The sequence below is a fragment of the Catharus ustulatus genome, chromosome 1 (assembly GCF_009819885.2).
Source record: "Catharus ustulatus isolate bCatUst1 chromosome 1, bCatUst1.pri.v2, whole genome shotgun sequence".
NCBI classification, from domain to species: domain Eukaryota; kingdom Metazoa; phylum Chordata; class Aves; order Passeriformes; family Turdidae; genus Catharus; species Catharus ustulatus.
This window is the reverse complement of record NC_046221.1, coordinates 81373294-81392021: the sequence shown is the minus strand read 5'-3', so window position 1 is coordinate 81392021 and position 18728 is coordinate 81373294. Positions and strand designations below refer to the sequence as shown.

The following is an 18728-nucleotide window of genomic DNA, read 5'->3' as shown; positions in this document are numbered from 1 at the left end:
CCTTGACAGTACCAAATCAGTGTTATTTCACCTAAAAGTAGGCCAAATTTACATATTTTTCATTAATCCGCTTTTCAAAAACATTCCTGAAAGTATGAAGTATAAATGCTAAAATAAAGTGGAACAAAAATCCAAAATGCAATATGTGATTATTCATAGTTTGCAATATGTTGTGTACACATGTCCTTGATATCCAACAGTTCAGTCATGACATATTACAGTGTTCTGTTCCTGTCAGGAGATGCATGGAAAATTTTCTGTTCACCACAGACAAAACAGAAGTCCATTTCTTTGAGATTTATGTATTTGATTTACCTTCATTGTTCCTTAGAGTGAAGTTGGGATTCAAAGAAAGCCCTTCATCAAGAGAAAAATGGAATCTTGCGCCATTTGCAGAGTTATCTTTGTCAGTAGCAGTGATAGTCTGAATTACCTGAAACAAAAAATTAACAGTGAATGTGTTGAAATTTGAACTTGACCCATATAGGACCTGACCTCAGCAGGATGTCCAAGTTTACCTTATTTTAATTTTCTACTTGACTGCTGCTAAATTCAACAGATGAAATGGCTGGGTCATTAACTCAATTTCTCCAGCAGGAAATATTTTAGGAACCACACTTCAGAGTCAGGTAAAAGCATCTAAAGGATCTATACTTTCTGATATTTTGATATGGTCAGGACCTGGCATAGAGATTATCACCACCTGCATTGTATCCTGATGACTTCCTGAATTACAGTTTTAACTAAATATCTGTTTTTATGGAGCCAAAAGACAGGTTGAACTGGGATTGTCCATGTGAATGTCTTCTGCCTGCTGTCCTAATAATTAAATATAATTCAATGTTGGTAAGAAAAAACAATTAACTAAAATATTTCTGCTAACCATATTTCTGCTAAAAAATTCCTGTTAAGAATCAGTTTTAAATTGCCAGAGGACAGAACAGGAAGAAGAGCAGCCACTCCTGGCTTTAGTTTAGTTTGCTCCAAAAGCAACAGAACTGGATGTAGCCAGAACCATGCCTGAGAGAGGAATTTTTGAAAGGTAGGACCTTTGCCTTCAAAAGCCCTTGTGGTTTTTAAATTTACTTTCAACTAAAATTGATCTAAGCTCTTGGAATGTGGGACCAAACAGTATTTCTACCTCTGCTTTCATTTTCATGCTGGGTCTTGAAACTCAAGTGCTAAAGTGGAATCCAATAAAAGTTGTTCCTGTGATATAGGCAGTGAAACCCACACAGACTGCTGCACAGAGCTGATAGATATCCTGAGGGAAACATAAAAGGGGGAGGGAAACTGCTCTCTTCATAAGAATTTTTCTGTTCAGTGTTCAGCTGCAGTCTGTCTGGACTGAACCTGAAACATAAACTGTACAGACTCCAGTGGCATGGTCTGTTTTAAAACTGAAAGACACCACAGAGTACCTCCATTCACATAAGAGAAGCAAAACAAATATATTTTTAAGCCATGTTCTGGTTTGAGCTGTGGTGGAATCAATTTTCTTCACACTAGCTGGTAGTAGGCTGTGGTTTTCATTTGTGCTGGAAAAAGTTTTGGTAAACACAGAGATGTTCCTGTCATTGCTGAGCAGAGCTTGCACAGTGTCAAAGTATTTTCTGTTTCTTGTACCATACCACTAGCAAGGGGTGGGGGTGCACAAAAAATTGTGAAGGGACACAGCCAGGACAACTGACCCCAAGTGACCAAGAGGATTTTCCATACCGTATGATGTCATGCTCACTTATAAAGAAGGAAGGAGGAGATGTTTGGAGTGATGGTGTTTGTCTTCCAACATCAGCATTGCTACATGTGATGTTGCTTTGTTCTCCAGGAGATGGCTGAACACCTGCCTGCCCATGGGAAGTAGTGATTTCCTTGATTTTCTTTGCTTGCATGTGCAGCTTCGACTATACCTATTACACTGTCTTCATCTCTACCCACAAGCTCTCTCACTTTCACTTTCCTGATTTTCTTCCCCATCCCACTGTTGGGGGAGTGAACGAGTGGGGATGAATTTCCATCTGGATTAAATCATGACAACCCAATAGGGTATAATGCTTATTCTACTTACTATATACAGTAAAGTACATTGCATTGACTGTACACATCTGAGACAATTAACAGTACTTATGATGGTTGCCAATAATATTTTACTGGTTTGTGAGAATACTTCTTGCTGAAGTGAAGCAGAGTAAGATCGTCTGAAAAAATCTGAAATAGCTATAATTATGCACACAACTTTTACCAAAGTGACGGCAATACTGGTTGAAAATTTTGGCAAAAGCTAATTTTTCACTACTGAATTTTGCAAAGGTAACATAGATGTTAGTGAAACTACCATGTAAAACCAGAAATATAGGATTTTCTTAGCTCTCTATATATATTTAGTTCATAATGTTGAAATGGTATTTGGCACAGCAAGGCAAAAAAAGGGGTGATAGGAGAATATATTCCAAAGAATCAATTTCTGTTATTATTCAGATACTAAAAATGCCATTAAATACCATACACATTTATAAAAACTTGAGGTAAGACTATAAGAAAAAGATATTATTTTATTAAATATTTTTTTAAATCCTCAGTGTTTTTTCTCAGTGAAATATAAACCAATTCGCCATGCAGCTTCAGCTTTTATTTGACAGTATGGTGGATAAATTTTCATCCTATTGCACTATGCTACATAAAACAGTGACATTTTACAGAATGCTGCTTCAAGAGCATGCCATTCTGCAACAAAAATACCTTTGATCAAGGCCTCAGTGGCACATGAGTAGTGCAAATATTATTTGGTTTTAAGACTAACTTTATGTTGGGGGTTGGGGGAGTTTTTATTCTTTCCCTCAGTGGAGAAATTTTTCCCATTATCATGCTAAGAAAGCTAGCCGAGCAGAGCCCTTAGCTCTTAATTGTTCAAGACAAAAGACATGGGGGGCAGTCTCGATGTTTCAATTGCTGGGTGGGGGGGCAAGGTTGAGTGGTCGGGGTGGATGGTCGTGGGTTGCTTCGTCCTTCTGGGGTGACATGCTCTAGGCGGCCGAACGTGGAGGAGAGAGGTTTTTTCTCCGCAGTGGGACCTGCCCTGCAGCCTGGCCCTGCTACAGCCTCCTGCTTCTGAGAACAACGCTGAGAACCGGGACGCAAACGGTGAGCAGAGTTTCCTTCACCCTTCTCCCTGCCCTGCCGCTGCCGCCTCGCCTGCCTGCTCCTGCGGCTGCTGCGCCTGAGGGGGCCGCCTCGTCCCGCTCTCTACCAGGACTGTGAGGAGGAGAAGAGTGCCTGTGACTGGAAAAGGGACTGAGACTGAGTTTCGTTCTTTTTTGACACTGATTCTTTCATAGCTGATGTTGTTCTTGTTTGTCTTGTAGATACATCAGTAAAGAACTGCTATTCCTAAACCCATACCTTTGCCTGAGAGCCCCTTAATTTCCAAATTATAGTAAACTGGGAGGGAGGGGATTTTCACTCTCCATTTTGGGAAAAGCTCCTGCCTTTTTCCTGGCAATACCGTCCCCTAAACCAGGACACTTTATAACTCAAAATATGCTGTCAATATTCCCTGATTTCACACATGTAAATTCAAGTATTCCCTGAATCCATGAATGTATGTAAAAAGTACAGCACCTCATGGTACAAAAGTTATGCTTTTTCTCATAGAAAATAAGTATTGTATTTTTAATTGGATAGGTCAAAGCATTTTTAGAGACCTGTTTTGTTTTTAAACAGAAAGTTCACACATTTTCAGAAAAGATTTCTAAGACATTCATTCAGCAGTGAGAAACAAATGTATCATCTTGACACCCAAATGTAATATTGACCCTTTTCTAATTAATTGGCCAAGTACTTAATAGCCTATTAGCAGACATCAACATGTATCTTGCCAATCATGAATGAAATAAAAATATTGACACATAATCTGAGCTTCAGTAAAGCCCAGCTGACAACACTGATAGGATGAAACGGAAGGTTCATGGTATTTTTAAAGGCAAGAAATGACAAGAAAAGAGAATTCCAAGAATTGAGGAGTACTAATTGGAGAAGACAGAGAGCAGGTGCTCAATTTTACTCAGAATAATTTTAGAATTGAATCAATAAATGAGCAAATACATACATGACAAACACATAGCAGAGGCATTCCTTGCCAGCTAACATTGATTTCCTTTTTGGAAGATGGCAAAATGTCATTTTCCTACATTGCTAAATTTCACAGTCATTCACAAAATCAGTATATGTCAAGAAGTCAGTAATCTCCTGGTCTGAATGTCATCTAAGATCAAATCAGAGCTACTTCATCTTCTTTAATATATGATATCAACCAGGATTCACTTGGACTCTGTTGCAGATACTTAGTCTATTTTCTCAGCTACATGATTACTAAGTGACTAAAGCAGTCATTTCAGCATGGAAATTATCATCTCTTCATAAGCATTTGCTTTGACATGCCTTAGGTTTGGTCACTTAAGATTTAAGCATTAATTTTTTTTCTTTTTTTTTTTTTTCAAAAAAGAGAGCAGTGGAGGGGAAAAAAAAGCAGGAGATGGGCTCTGCAATTAGATTATATTGTGATTTCGCTCCATAGAAGGTTCTTCTAAACAAGCAAACATAACAAGTGCCTCAATGACTATCTACTGGTTAGTTTATCTCACACATAAAAATTTAAAAATATATGTGCTGAGGAAAGAAATTATGCATATTACAGGACAGTTCAACATGGAAGCCTAAGTCATGCAGATGTCCCTAACAATACAGAATTTGTTATTAAGGTATAAATCTTATGAAACATAATCACAGGATGGTGGATAACTCAGAGGTATACTGTCTTTTCAGTGATTCAGAACCACCAGCCAGAAACCCTTTTTAGCATATGGAACGCTTGTCTTCTTTTGTAATCAGTTTGTTTGCCCCCTCAATATTTGCTGAACACCATATTACTTTTTTCTTTCCTTAGACTAGATGGTAACATCAGAGCAAAATGTGTACTTTTAGGTTTTGTTTTGGTTTTTGCTTAGTGCTACAATTTTTCTGAAACTTTGTGAAATGTAAATAAAAAATAGTTCATAACATATATGTCAAAGTGCCCTGTTAAAGAATAAAACGTATGCAACCGTAGCTTAAGGAAAAGTACAAGGCTAACCCAAATAATGAGCAAATTTTATTGTATCCCTTAAAGACCTTGACCATAAATTATCATTTGTAAAACTATTGGAGAATTAAAACTTTGCTATAATATATTAGCTATATACCAGCAACAACAGCCCCAGCAAAGAACATTAAAAATTAACATTTGCTGTTCAATTATATCATTTTGGAAATAAAAGAAAAACTTGAAATAATTTGCAACTAATGCTTAAAAGAGATTGCTTTCTTCTTATATCTGTTTTTTGCAAGTTCTAATTCTTCTATATTTCCCTTTATTTGAGGTTTTCAGAATAACTTCTTTCACTTTAATAAGCATTTCATAAGAGATATTCAGTTGACAGACAGATCTACTTGGATTTTCCAGTGTCTCAATAAGGGCACTGAAGAACACTATACAGTCATTAGGTAAGAGGGAAGGTCCTTGCATACATCATTGCTCTAAAGACAGGAAATAGTATCTCTTCTGTAAATTGTATATTACACAAGAAGGGAGAGCCACAGTGATTTCCTGCTTATGCTGGGCCACTTGTTGATCAGTGTAATAATAAATGTCTTATAAAGAGTATCATTATCAACCCACCAAATCTACTTAAGATATTGAATTATTCAAAGAAGACAAAGGGCTGACATTAAAGACCATCCAATACTCAGTAGCCAGGCAATACAAACACAAATGAAATTCATTATACATAGATATAAACTCTTAACTTCACACACAGTGGTGATCTCTGATCTGACTATTACTTTTAATAGGTAATACATAGCACATAATAACATAACATGTTGGTTTTATGGCGGGGATAATTTTTTGTATTCCATGCTTACTAGTGGTTAAAAATCAAAGTCATTCTTGGAAATTGCTATGAAAGTACTAGAGAGCAAAGCAGAGAGCATCGCATACTACGAAGCATTTTGTAAGAATTATAAACCACTGCATAACTGCATGTTGAATCTTGAGTCTATCTCAAGGTGAATAGAGAGGAATTGGAGAAAGTTTAAAGGAGGAAAAGATGAATGAGCAAAAGTCTGGAAGGGCTTTATCACCAATTATCCCAGTTAAGTAGGACTGACTCAGTCTGGACATAAGACAGCTAAGGGGCAATGTACTAGAGATTAATGCATGTCACAGTGATAATAAATACACATCAACTGCACTACCTCTTTCTCTCCCAAGAGAACTGGCAAATATTGTTTGAAGACAGTATAGAAAGATTAAAAAAAAAAAAAAAGGTTAGGTCTTATTGAAGCATGCAATTAAACTACAAAATTTCTTGGTGCATGAGGTAGCAGATATAAAAAAATTATGTCTGCCGTAGGAAAAGTAACACAGATTCATATGAGATGGTTATTAAAGGATTATTAAAAAATACACAAACCACATGTAGATCAGGAAATTACCTTCAAATGATCTGATACCAGGGAAGTATTTGTAGTATCAAACACACTTGCCAGTTTCTTATACTGTGCTTTACATGCCAGTTTTTGGCTACTGGTGGAGTGAAAATAACTTTGATCAGGCTACAGTCAGATGACACATGGGATTTTTATAGTCTCAGCTTTAAAAGCAGAAATATATCACTATGCATTTGTAAACACTCTTTTAAAGGATTTGATGAAAATATTGTTATTACTAGTAATATCTTCTTCAGGAAAGATATGAGCTCATGACTGAAACATACAACCTGTGCAATAATGCAAAATAAGCGTCGTACTGTGGATAAAACTCAATCTATGCAGAAAAGCAAAAGCACTTGGCAAAATTGTCAAACCCTGGGCGCAAATGATGTCCATCGATCAGAGAAGCAGAGGTTGGAGCATGATTCAGCTATTCCTTCTCAATTCTGGCCCTCCCCATGCTCACAATTGTGAAAAACCCATTCAAGATCTTTTGTTTAATGACACTTTATAGACAAGGGCAAGCAAAAAGCAAAGAGTGAGGATGTGAGCCATGGTCACCAGCCATTGCAGAGAGCTGCCTTTGAAACATTGCTGGTTTGTGGCACTTGGATGAGAGGTATTAAATCTGCTTCATTCACTTGTGGCTTGTCAAATCCTATCACTTATCTGACAAGGTTAAAGTTTCCTGTCTTTACAGAAAATAGCTTGAAAATATTTTTTGCAACAACAAGAAAGAGATATTGAACAATTGCCAAAATTTTGTCCCTTTTGCACAGCACAATTAAAAATTCAATCAAATGCAAAATGGTAAAATGAAATCAGAAAGAATTATTATATATTCCAAACTTCTGACATGTGGGATATTAACAAGGCAATTGTTCTTTATCACTGGAAGAAATATAGCTGTGAGAGTTACCTGACCAGGCTTTGCATTTTCACAGACGATTACATCATAATCTCTGGCAAGTTCGGGAGGATTGTCATTAACATCCAGGATTCTAACACCAACTGGAACGTGGCTGACTAGCCCAGGATTGTCTGCAAAACACACAGGATGATATTAAGCCTTTTGAAATACTCAATATTGCATGTCATCCTCAATTTAAAAGTGGTTTATTAACACAATAACTGGATGAAAACTGGATGCAGCTACAGAAATTTGGGTAATAACCTACTAAAGATGTTCGTTATGCTTCATTAGCTGTTTTGAAAAAATAGCAATTAAAAAGAGTGGCAAGTATGGCATGAGTCTTAAGTCACTTAAATCAAATACAAGTTAGTCTGAAAATGAAGTGGGAGGAAGCTGCTGGACTCATACGGTCACAATGAATGCTAAGAAATGATCAATTTCTTGGTAAAGAATGGTAAACTGTCATCACGATACTGAATTAAATCTAATAAAAAAATATTAAAGCATTTTTCTAGTTCACAGTTCCTTAAAAAGTTTAGAAAATAAAATGCAAATATAATAATAAAAAGCATAGGTATGTATAAACTTTTCCCAGGCTTGAGTTCTGGTTTCTCACAAGTTACAGTAATTTCACGACCATAAGGCACACCGGACTATAAGGTACAGGTTTTTTTTGCAGCAAGGATCCACCCCCAGCTCTCCCCGCGTGGTTGCTGGCTGAGGCCCTGCATCAACCCGGCAGCCATGGGCCCCTGGGCCCGCTTGTACACCGCGGGGTTGGGCTATGCCGGCCTCTGTTCGGCCCCGCCTCCCCAGGGCTGGGCTATGCCTGCCACCGCACCGTGCAGCCTCCCCGGGGCTGGGTTATGCCTGCTGCCGCTCCATGCAGCCTCCCCAGGCCCAGGTTATGCCTGCTGCCGCTCCATGCCGCTTCCTAAGGGCTGGACTATGCCCCGCTCCCCGGGGCCGCCTCCTCAGGGCCGGGCATGCCCACTGCTGCTCCATGCCGGACCCCCGGGGCTGCGCTATGCCCCCTGCTGCTCTGTGCAGCCTCCCCAGGGCCGGGGCATGCCTGCTGGGGTGCTGTGGACCGCCAGGCCCGCCTGTGCCCAGCAGGAGTGGCGCGAGCTTGCGGGCCCCCCTGCACCCAGAAGCCTCGGCCCCACTGCCCCGCCTCCACCCAGAAGCTGTGACCCCACATCACCGCCTCCACCTGGCAGCTGCGGCCCTGCCAGTTTCCCCCTCGGCTTGCAGCTCACACTTCCGGATTGTCAAATTCCCGAACTTTTGCCCATATATAAGGCGCACCGGGCTATAAGGCGCACTTCGGGGTTCGGGCGAAAATTTTAGTCAAAAGGGTGCACCTTATAGTCATGAAATTACTATACTACAGTATTTCACACAATAGTGAGTTATGCTTTAGCAGAAGAAAAGAAAGAAAGTTTAGTAGAAGTGAGTCTGGTTTTTGCACAAAGAAAACAGTTTTAGTACCAGTACTTTAGGCCGTGATCAGTATTTTCATGAGAACTCACCCTCAGAAAGATTACACCCTCAAAAAAGCACAATAAATACTATTCTTTCAATAAGAATACACTTTCCATGATAAAATGGAGAAAAAACCCAACAAACAAACACAATTCCTTTCAGTCCATAACACCCTTGTTCTTACTTCTAAGTTAATTTTATTTTGTTGAAAGAGTTATGTATTTAAACTTTTTATAGTTATCTAATACATGCCTTCTGTAGTTCCGGAAGTATCAATCCATTAGATGATGGACTTCATCCTACACTCACCAACTAAATGAGATTATCAGTTGAAGACAGTAAATCAATCTTTCAAATAGAATAAAATGGAAGAATGGGGTATCATAGATTAACATTTCAAAAGTTCATGTCCCTGTGTATGTTCATAAGAAATTAAAAAAAAAAAAAAAAAAAAAGAGAGAGAGAAACATTAGTAGTCCAAGATTCATTCATGGTGAAACTTCATTCACCATGGCTATTTTGATCATAATTAGTCCCTACCATGTTTCTGTTAAAAAGGGTCTCTTGCAAAATGCCTTGTATTTGTCCCACCATTAACGATCTCTGCTCAGAATTCTGGAAAGCTTTGACTAGACACATACTTGGCTTTAAAGCCACTAGTCATGTAGGCTCACAATGAAAGAATATTTGAAAATGTTGATGTTTATTTGACAAATGGAGAGATTTCTCTTTTTCTGTTTTCATATGGGATACTAGCCAAAGAATCTAGAAGTTCCCTCAGATTTTTCACATTTTCTTTTTAACTAACATGTATGTTCACACAATGATTTTAATTCACTTTTGAAACTTAGTCAATCATCTCCATAAAATTTTAATAGAAAGGAGATAAAAAGGTCAACAGAAGGCTTAACTAACAGAGCAATGCTATTTCCAATTACCATTAGCATTAGAAGCTAGAAGAACATGCACAGAAGACATTTATAGGCTTGCAAATTCCATTATCTTGCTGAGATTTTTCTTACCTGTTTTTTTCTTTACAGCTTTGCAGCTTTACCCAGAATCTATTAATGTCTTTGTAAGAGGTAAGCTAAGAGGATAAACTGGACCATCTCAACCATGTTCATGCAAAAATGAGGCTTTCTATTGATATCTAAAAAAACCTTTTAGTAGAAAACTTGGAGGAAAGTTAAAATACTAGGATATATAACTGAGGGAAGAATGATACTTGGCTGTCAACTAAGTATTTGGGAGAAGGGAGTCATTTATCTATCTTTGCTGTATTTTCTGAAGGAAGCAATCTTCTCTCCAGGACATTTGGAGTAGGAGTATTAATACAAAAATATGTTTATTCCTTTCCTACAGGTAGGTCAAAAGATTGTAGAGAACATCACAGGCAGTATAGATTTAACATTTCTTATAGCTCACTTAAATGTGGCTTACAACTCATTTAGGTAACGTTCTCTGTCTGTGTAATCAGACAAAGAAATTTTATTACAATTACAGAATATTATATCTATGGCTCAAAGAAACTTGATTTTGAGGCTTTGTTGTGGAGGTTCTTGAACATATTTTGAGAGGTATGTGATCCAGAAAGTGGTATAAATGAAAGGAGGGACCACAATGCACATAAAGTGAGAGTACACAAAGCACACTAAGGAGATAGAAAGCAGGGATTACTGTAAAGGGTTAAAGATTAATAAATTAATTTTGAGAAGATTCAGAAACTGTAACAAAGAATTTGAACACCTTAATACTACAGAAAATCTGGTGGAGTTTTATCAAGAGGGCAACAGAAGTTTTAATTATCAGATAACCGTCGGATCACTGAAAAATCTTAGTGGAAATGGACTTCTGGAGATTAGTGGTCCAGTTTCCAGTTCAAAGTGGGCCATCTTCAAAGGTATAAGGGGGCATAATGCATCTAAGAGGAAGGGAGTAAAAAAGCAGAGAGAGCACAGGGCAGTGGGTACAACACATAAAGGATTGCTACGTAGGCCTGGCATGTTTGGAATAGTTACTGGGGAAGAAAAAAATCAAACTTCTTAGTCCAGTGTGTGGTAAAAAGAGTTAAATACTTTTGTTTCAGCACAGTGCCACAGACCTCTTTGCCCCAGCTTGAATGTGTCCTCTTGTACGCCTGCCACTACTATGCAGAGCAATCTTAGTCAGATTTGCAGTAGTTTTGCAGAGAGATTTTATGAAGATTCAGAAAGTTTACCTTTATTTCTTTTGCAGCTGTTTTGCAGTAGAAAGAATTTATAAATACTTCATCAGTTCGAAAGAGCTCTTTATGCACGAGGTAACAATATTAGTAACTCTCTGGAAGCTGGTACCTCATGGGATCACTGAATTTTGCAGGCAAATTTCCATACTGACAAGCTACTCACTACAAAATGCTAATGGGACAGTATTAACACCACTTACCAAAACAGTCTTGAACAGTGTGCATACAACATAAATTTGCATGCAAGGCGACAGAATAGTTCTAATGGGGGAAGAGAATGAGAAGGAATTGAAGGAAATAGAAGGTTTTTTTCCTTCTTCTTTTTAAAAATTTTGATCTTAAGAATCAACATATACTCCAATCTTTTTCAAGAATACAATTTATGTTCAATCTCCAAACCAATCTAATAACTGGCACTTTTAACAGTACGTTTTTCTTAATTAGACAAATTTCTTGCCTCAGTTTGGCAGATTTCCAGTTTTAAGATAATCCATGTTGACATACATTTCAGGCCTCTGCATTACAAAATATTCTGTGTCCTATTAGCATTATGCCTCAAGAATATATTTTTTGAAGTGAATGCTCTCTGTTTTAAGGGGTAACTGAAGCAGAAACATTGCTCTGATTCACCTATGCTAGGGACTTACTTTCTTATGCCTGAGACATTTCCCAGAATAAATAGTTCTTCTTCCAGAATACTAAACATCTGTAAAGTAAATCAATTTCATTAGCAGATCCTCCATTGACATGTCTACTCTAAGTATACAGAAGACCCAATTAACAGCCAATGTGAAGCCTTGAATCTTCTCTTTTATTAGTTTCTGTGGGCAAACTTTAAAATCCCTATTTAAGAAGAAAGATTTTTAATAGTTACTGATGTCTGAGACTTTCTTTTCACACTAACAAAATTCCCATAGACCTTATGAAAAAAAATTCTACCTGAATGACTTTCAGAATAGAAGTCCTGAGACCACAATCTTTCATGAATTTATTTGTTTTTTGCTTGTTTTGTTTTCTTGTTGTTTTTTTTTAAATTTTCTTTTCAAGTTAGCCAACTGTAGACTAGTTCATAACTGCTTACTATATAAGCCGATTTTGACATCTTTTCAAGACCTTACAATGCAAACCAATACAAGGAAATTTAACTAGCTGTCTATATCATTATTTTTTAAAGAGAAGTGCAAAGGACTCATCACATTTCTCTAATAAAGACTAGTTTTTAACTCGTTAGAAGAATAAACATAGATCTAGGAAGGATAAAATACACTGCTCAAATCTGAAGTGATGAAAGAATGTCCAGCATGCAAATGATGGTGGCAATATTAATAAAACACTGGGTTTAATTCAAGATGGTGTATTAGTGATAAACTAAATTTTCTGGCAAGGAGAAAATTATGCAGAATCTAAGAACGAATGTAATGTTCCAGTCTTCTTTTTTTTTAAGGAAGTGGGTTCTTCTAAATAATGTTACCTGGAGATGGATAGTATATGTTTTTATTTTGTTCTTGTAGTAAAATTTAACTTTTTACTGATAAATACAAAGTTGAAGGAACTGCTCACTTCTCGTGCATTACAGTGGTACTAATGGCAGCAGCAACTACAGAGAAGCAATAGTAATAATCATAGCACTGCAGTAGACCAAAAACATTTAGAGCTTTCAAACTGGAAACTCTCTTTTGCCTTAATGCAAACAAAATTCTCTCAGATGATGTTGGTGGTGACTGCCTGATTAAAACAGGGCACCACAAAACATACTGGTTTTGTGGTGGGAAATGTCCATTTTGAGATTTCTGTCACAAAGCTTCAAACACAGAAACAAATGCTATATGATTCCAAATTCTATCCATTCTCTGGGGCCCCACCTTGGCAGCTAAGAGCTGCACCCTACCCCATTTTCAGATGATAATGCAAGAATATATTCATCATTGCTTTTCCCAAAGAAATAGGAGAACAAAATCCAGCATTCCTAGAATCCAATGACTAAACCAATATAAACAGGGAATGAGCATTGAAATTTAAATTAGAAGCATAATTTCTTGAATAGGATGGAGAACTAACTGCCTTTCAAAACTGTTGGATTTTTTAAATAGTTTTTTTGAAGGTTTTCCATATTGCATTGAAAAACACATTTAAAAGAACAGTAGATGCTGCTATATCCACATGATTTTTGAACACTTCCAGGAGCTGTTATTCCACTGCTTCTCTGGGCAGCTTGTTCCAATGCCTGACCATCCGGTCAATGAAGAAATTTTTCCCAATATCAAGGTGAAATCTCCCCTTGTACAACTTTAAACCATTTCCTCTTGTCCTCTCACTTGTTACTTGGTAGAAGAGGCCAACTCCCACCTTGCTGCAGTGATATCAAGCAGTGATAGACAGCAATAACATCTACCCTGAGTCTCCTTTTCTCCTGGCTAAATGGTTGGATTCAATGATGCCAGAAGTCTTTTTCAACCTTAATGATTATATGATGCTATAAATTCATATTGTTGTGGTGCATTAGTAGGCAGCTTGCCAGGCCTGAAAGCAAACTGTGTATCATTGGTTAGTTTGGACGGGGTACCAGTACAGTGTCCAGCTCTCACCAGTAAAAAGATAATAGATTTCCAGGTCATTGTGACTACACCATGACCAATACAGTCTCAAATCCCAGACCCTGTAGTTTTGTTTTCACAATCTACTTTCATCCCTTTTAGATTTAGGGAAATACTTTTGTGGTAGATTCTCTTGCTTTGAAAAACATTTTTGAATAAATGTTACCTTTTCTGAAACTGAGCTAGTAGGTAGAATGCAAGTGAGATCAAAGATGGATAAGTGAATGTGATTTTTTTTTCCCTTGGTGAAGGCAGGGTTTATGATAATAATTGTATTTCTGTTTCTGTAATGTACCTATAGCGATAATCATAAATACAGTAAGCAATACAAAAGAGTATTTCCCTTTAATGATATTTTTTTAAAGTAATGAATTTCATTGCTTAAGTCTATTCTCTATTGCTACAAAAAATTAGTGGTTTTGAGGAAAAAACTGAGACTGAAAATCGTGATGAGGAGATTTTATATTATTGTAAGAAAAAAATTCATTTCAAAGAAAAACTGAATAGAGCAACATACTTACTGGTATAAACAATTATCCTGCTGTCCACCAGATACAAATGGCCAGGAGTTTATAAAACTGCAACAGTATTTCTTTCTGATTTAGATTACTTTCTTAAAGATATTGTAAAGGGAACATTTTCTAAAAACTAATTATTTGAAACAAGCTATTAGAGTTACTCTTGGTTATATTGAAAAATTTAAAATGAGAAAATAGATTGAAACAAATTCTTGTTCTTTTCTTTTAGTGTTGTATGTCAGGAAGCTATTCCTCCAAAGCCTAATTTCCTTCAGGCAATGCATATATTTCTTTCATGTGATTCAAAATAAACATAAATTAATAGTGTATTTTTGTCTTTTGATTTCACTTCTTGTAAAATAAATCAGCTTGCCTCTTAATAGCATTAACAGAAATACTATGTATACTTTATATCTCCCCTCTAGCTTCATTTATCCTTCTCTATAAGACAACCTCATGTAATACCATCAGGAGTAATATATTTTAATACCCTAACCCAAACTTTAATAATTTCTTTTCTGCAAAAATAAAATATGAAAAAAACCTGAAAAATTCTTCTCATAACTTGTTGTTTAATGATGGTAATATGGGTAGCAATATCCCTGTGATTCTAGAGAACAGATATAACCACACCTCGTTATAACAATACACTTTATCTGTTTATTTGATGCAATTACAGAACTTTCATTACTCAGCATCTCAATGGGTTTTATATTTCACTGCTGCATATTATTAGTTGTCTCTGTGAATCCTGTTCTCCTCTGAATTATGTAAGAGCATCTTTGCTATTGTTTTTACCAAGACGTACTAAAAAACTACTTATGTTATAATTAGAAAAGTTGGTTTAATATTTTTTACTCTAAGTCTTCTGAAATCACTGTTCCAAATTTTATTCTTGTGAGTTATCCTGACTTTTCACATATTTAACTTCTGAACAGGGTTTGTTGGCACTCTATTAAAATGTGTCTAAAAGTTATTTCTTTGAAAGGTTTCATGCAACGACTTTTTCCTGGTATCCTTCCCATAACACATAGGGTATTGCATAGTGTTTCAATGAAGTACTGCCCATACTCAACACTTTGGTATTTTTTGCTCTTAAGTTCTTTAAGGAATATGCATGGCAAAGTAAATACAGATGCATAAACAAAGACAAATATATTTGTTTGGTTGTTTCTGTTTGTTTGTTGTTTTTTTTTCCCAATATCTGATTTTTTAACACCTTGGAGATTTTTTTGTTACTGTTGTTTTTTTGGGATTTTTTGTTTTGTTTTGTTTTGTTTGTTTTGTTGGGGGTTTTTTCATGTAAAATCAAATGTATAATGATGTCTTTTCAGTATTTTGATTTCTAATCCATTATGATTTCAAAGTTCTCTATACCCTGTATCCTTTCATGTCGTCATTTTTTGCTATCTCTTGATAGGATTTCATTAAGTCTGAGGGATCTGACTGAACCTGGCATGAAATACCATTATTTCAGTTCTTCTGTTCTATACAGCCTCTCCACAGCTTTAAAAATTAAGAACTCTTTATTGATCCTTTAAACACAAGTTTTTGCACCCATTATATTCAAGTTGGTCCTTTAAGCAAATAGTGAAAAATGGCCTGATTTTCCATTTTCAGCCACAGTAGAGCGTTTTGAAGATGCTCAGGAGCACCACAACTCGATCCCCAAACTGCTGATGATCTAACAAACCCAGAAACCCATTCTACACACTGATATGATAACCAGATGCATAAGACAAATATGTGAACACTTCCCAGTACCAGAAGGTACCTTTACAATATTCAAAATATAAGTACTTGCTTTTAAAAAATCACATTTCTAATTAAAAGTAGTTATTATCCATCTAAATGTTGAGTATTTTATGAACCCCAATAACCTTTTGATGCTAACATCACCTGGAAAACATATCAAGAAACTGGTTTACTCTGTTTTCTTTTATTTTCTCCTCCACATTAAAAACACAGTTCCCAGATCATAAAATCACAGAATCATTGATTTTGAAGGTGTCTATATAGATCTGCAAGCCGAACTCATCTGCTCAAAGCTGAATCTATGGTGTTCATTTCTCTGGGTCATGTCCAGTTGGGTTCTGAATATCTCCAATCCACACTCTCTCAATGTGACCTGTTCCAATTTTTGATCAATCTCACAGTCAAACCATTTTTCTTATTTGATTTAAATGGAATTTTCTCTACTTCAATTTGCACACATTGCCTCCTGTCATTTTACCAGACACAGCTCAGACGAGTCTTTCCTCATGTTGATCATTTTAGCCACCTCTTAGACTTCCCCGACACTTATTTAAACACACTGGTAAGCTCCTTCTGAGCCTTCACATCTCCAGACTGAATAACCCCAGCTTTTTCAGCCTCTGCTCATATGAGAGATACTACAGTCTTAATGATTTCACGCCCCTGTATTGGACTTAGTCCAGTATATCCATGTCTCTTTTGTACTGAGGAGCCCAGATCTGGGAGCATTCCTCGCATGGACTCACCAAGGCTGTATAGAGGGGAAGGACCACCTCTCTCAGCCTGCTGACAACAGTTTTCTCATCCAGTGCAGAATGGCATTGGCCTCCTTTGCCACAAGGGCACATCACTGGCTCACGTCCAGCTTTCATCTGCCAGGATCTCCATCACATCCTTTTTTCAAAAGCTGCTCACCTGCCTGCATATGAAATGGTGGCACTCTCCAAGTGCTGGACTTTGCATTTCCTGTTATTAAATCTCTCTTCAGTTCCTGTTCACCCATTTGTCTAGCTTGTTGAGATTCTTCTGGTTGTCAACATGACAGACTGATGTATAACCCTTTACTCCAATTTTGTGACATTTGCAAAGAGAGTGGTTGAGACAGTACTCTGCTCCACGTACCACCTCATGAATGAAGTGATTAAAGAGCATTGTATCCTGCATAAACCACCGTGGGTACTTCCTAGTGACTGGACTCCAGGTGCAATTTGGGCTTCTAGTTATAGCCCTTTGAACCTGCCATTCCAGACAATTTTCAATTCACTTCACCCTTCATTTATCTAGCCCATTCTTCCATGTGTCTTGTTCTTACATGAACCTCTCTCAATATTCCTTAATTCTCACCAGCTAGGGAGGTAATTTTGGAGTTTGAATCACTTCCTATCGTTGAGTGCTATAATTATAATGAATTCTAATTGACAGATACATTAGTCCTTAAAATAGTTCAGCCTTTAGTTTTTGCACTTCCAAAGGGACAGACGGTACTCTTGGTATTACTATGACTCTATTTCTTTCCTCTAAATCAGTTTTTCATCTGTTATAAAACATTGTGCATTTGCTCTGTACTTTCCTATTCTCATTACTCTTTTCAAAGACTTGTTCAAAAACCTTTAGTAGAGTCAAGTAAATTCTATCTTCTCTCTCTTTCAAATAGACTTTAAAATTTTTTTTTCAAAGAGTTTCTAAGAAGTCAATTAAATGGTAATAATTCTATGTGAATCTGTATTTTAAAGTATTACTACTCCTATTAGTTCTACTACTAGCTCTCCCTGGGCCAGATTTAGTCTCCATATCCTTCGACATAAACTACAGTACTACTTTAACATCTTATTCCCTAATACCACAAAGAGGTTTCAGGAAGTGCCAGTAATGAAACAATCAAAGTAGATATTTTTGGACATGAAAATTCCACTTTTCCTCCCTGTTTGCTGCTCTTTAAGAACAATGCATGTTAAAGAAAGAAAAGGATTGCCCATCCATTTTTATAATAATGGTGTGCTTTAAGAAGTAATAGGACAAACAGAAAAAACCTGCTGATTATTACATCAGCATTACTCCCACAGAGCAAAGGGTAGGACTTCCTCAGATTTCAGAGAGGACATTTGACCAATGCATAAATTATGTATCATATGCAGAGATTAAAAGTGAAAGTAAATGTCTTATGAAAGGTTCAGAAATAATAAGGCTGAAGCATGAGGATATCACATATTTGGGGGTAGAAATATAATGTCGATTCTAAATTTCATTTATGTAAAATATGCCTGGTTACAAACAGTGGCCAAAAGGATCATAGGTAGAAACTGAATTCTATCAGTGAAATGTAGCACAAAGTCAGCAGAGGAAAACACTTAAGAAACTAACTACAATCAATACTTTATACCCACAGAGCACCTCCTGTTGTTGAAAGAATACAATCCTTATGGTCCTTGCAGGTTCTTCTCTGTTCTTGGCCACGCAAATGGTGCCGGAAACTGCAAATGCCTTCTACTATGTCACAAAAATTTGAGGAATACCACCACCACAGATGAATAACACTTTGGTCATAGTCTTTGACTGATATTTCAGCTTTAGTCTTAGCTGTGCAATACCTTGTGCTTGAACTTGAAAGTAAAAGCTGTAAGATTAGATATGGGATAGGTAGCAGCTAAAGGAAGAGTTTTGCCAATACACAGCATGTGCTCCTTGTTCCACCATAAATTAAATTATAAAGT

At 36.8% G+C, this 18728-nt stretch overlaps 1 protein-coding gene across 11 annotated transcripts in view; it reads right to left on the bottom strand.

Annotated features, from left to right (window-relative positions):
* CDH18 (cadherin 18) overlaps nt 1-18728 on the bottom strand; it is a 523214-nt gene that overhangs the window by 17977 nt on the left and 486509 nt on the right. For all 11 annotated transcript variants that reach the window (XM_033079688.1, XM_033079757.1, XM_033079763.2 and 8 more), the window contains 2 exons: nt 7448-7569; nt 316-433 (listed from right to left, as the gene is read on the bottom strand). In XM_033079688.1, the coding sequence (XP_032935579.1) occupies nt 316-433; nt 7448-7569 (240 nt within the window). The remainder of the gene's footprint in view (nt 1-315; nt 434-7447; nt 7570-18728) is intronic.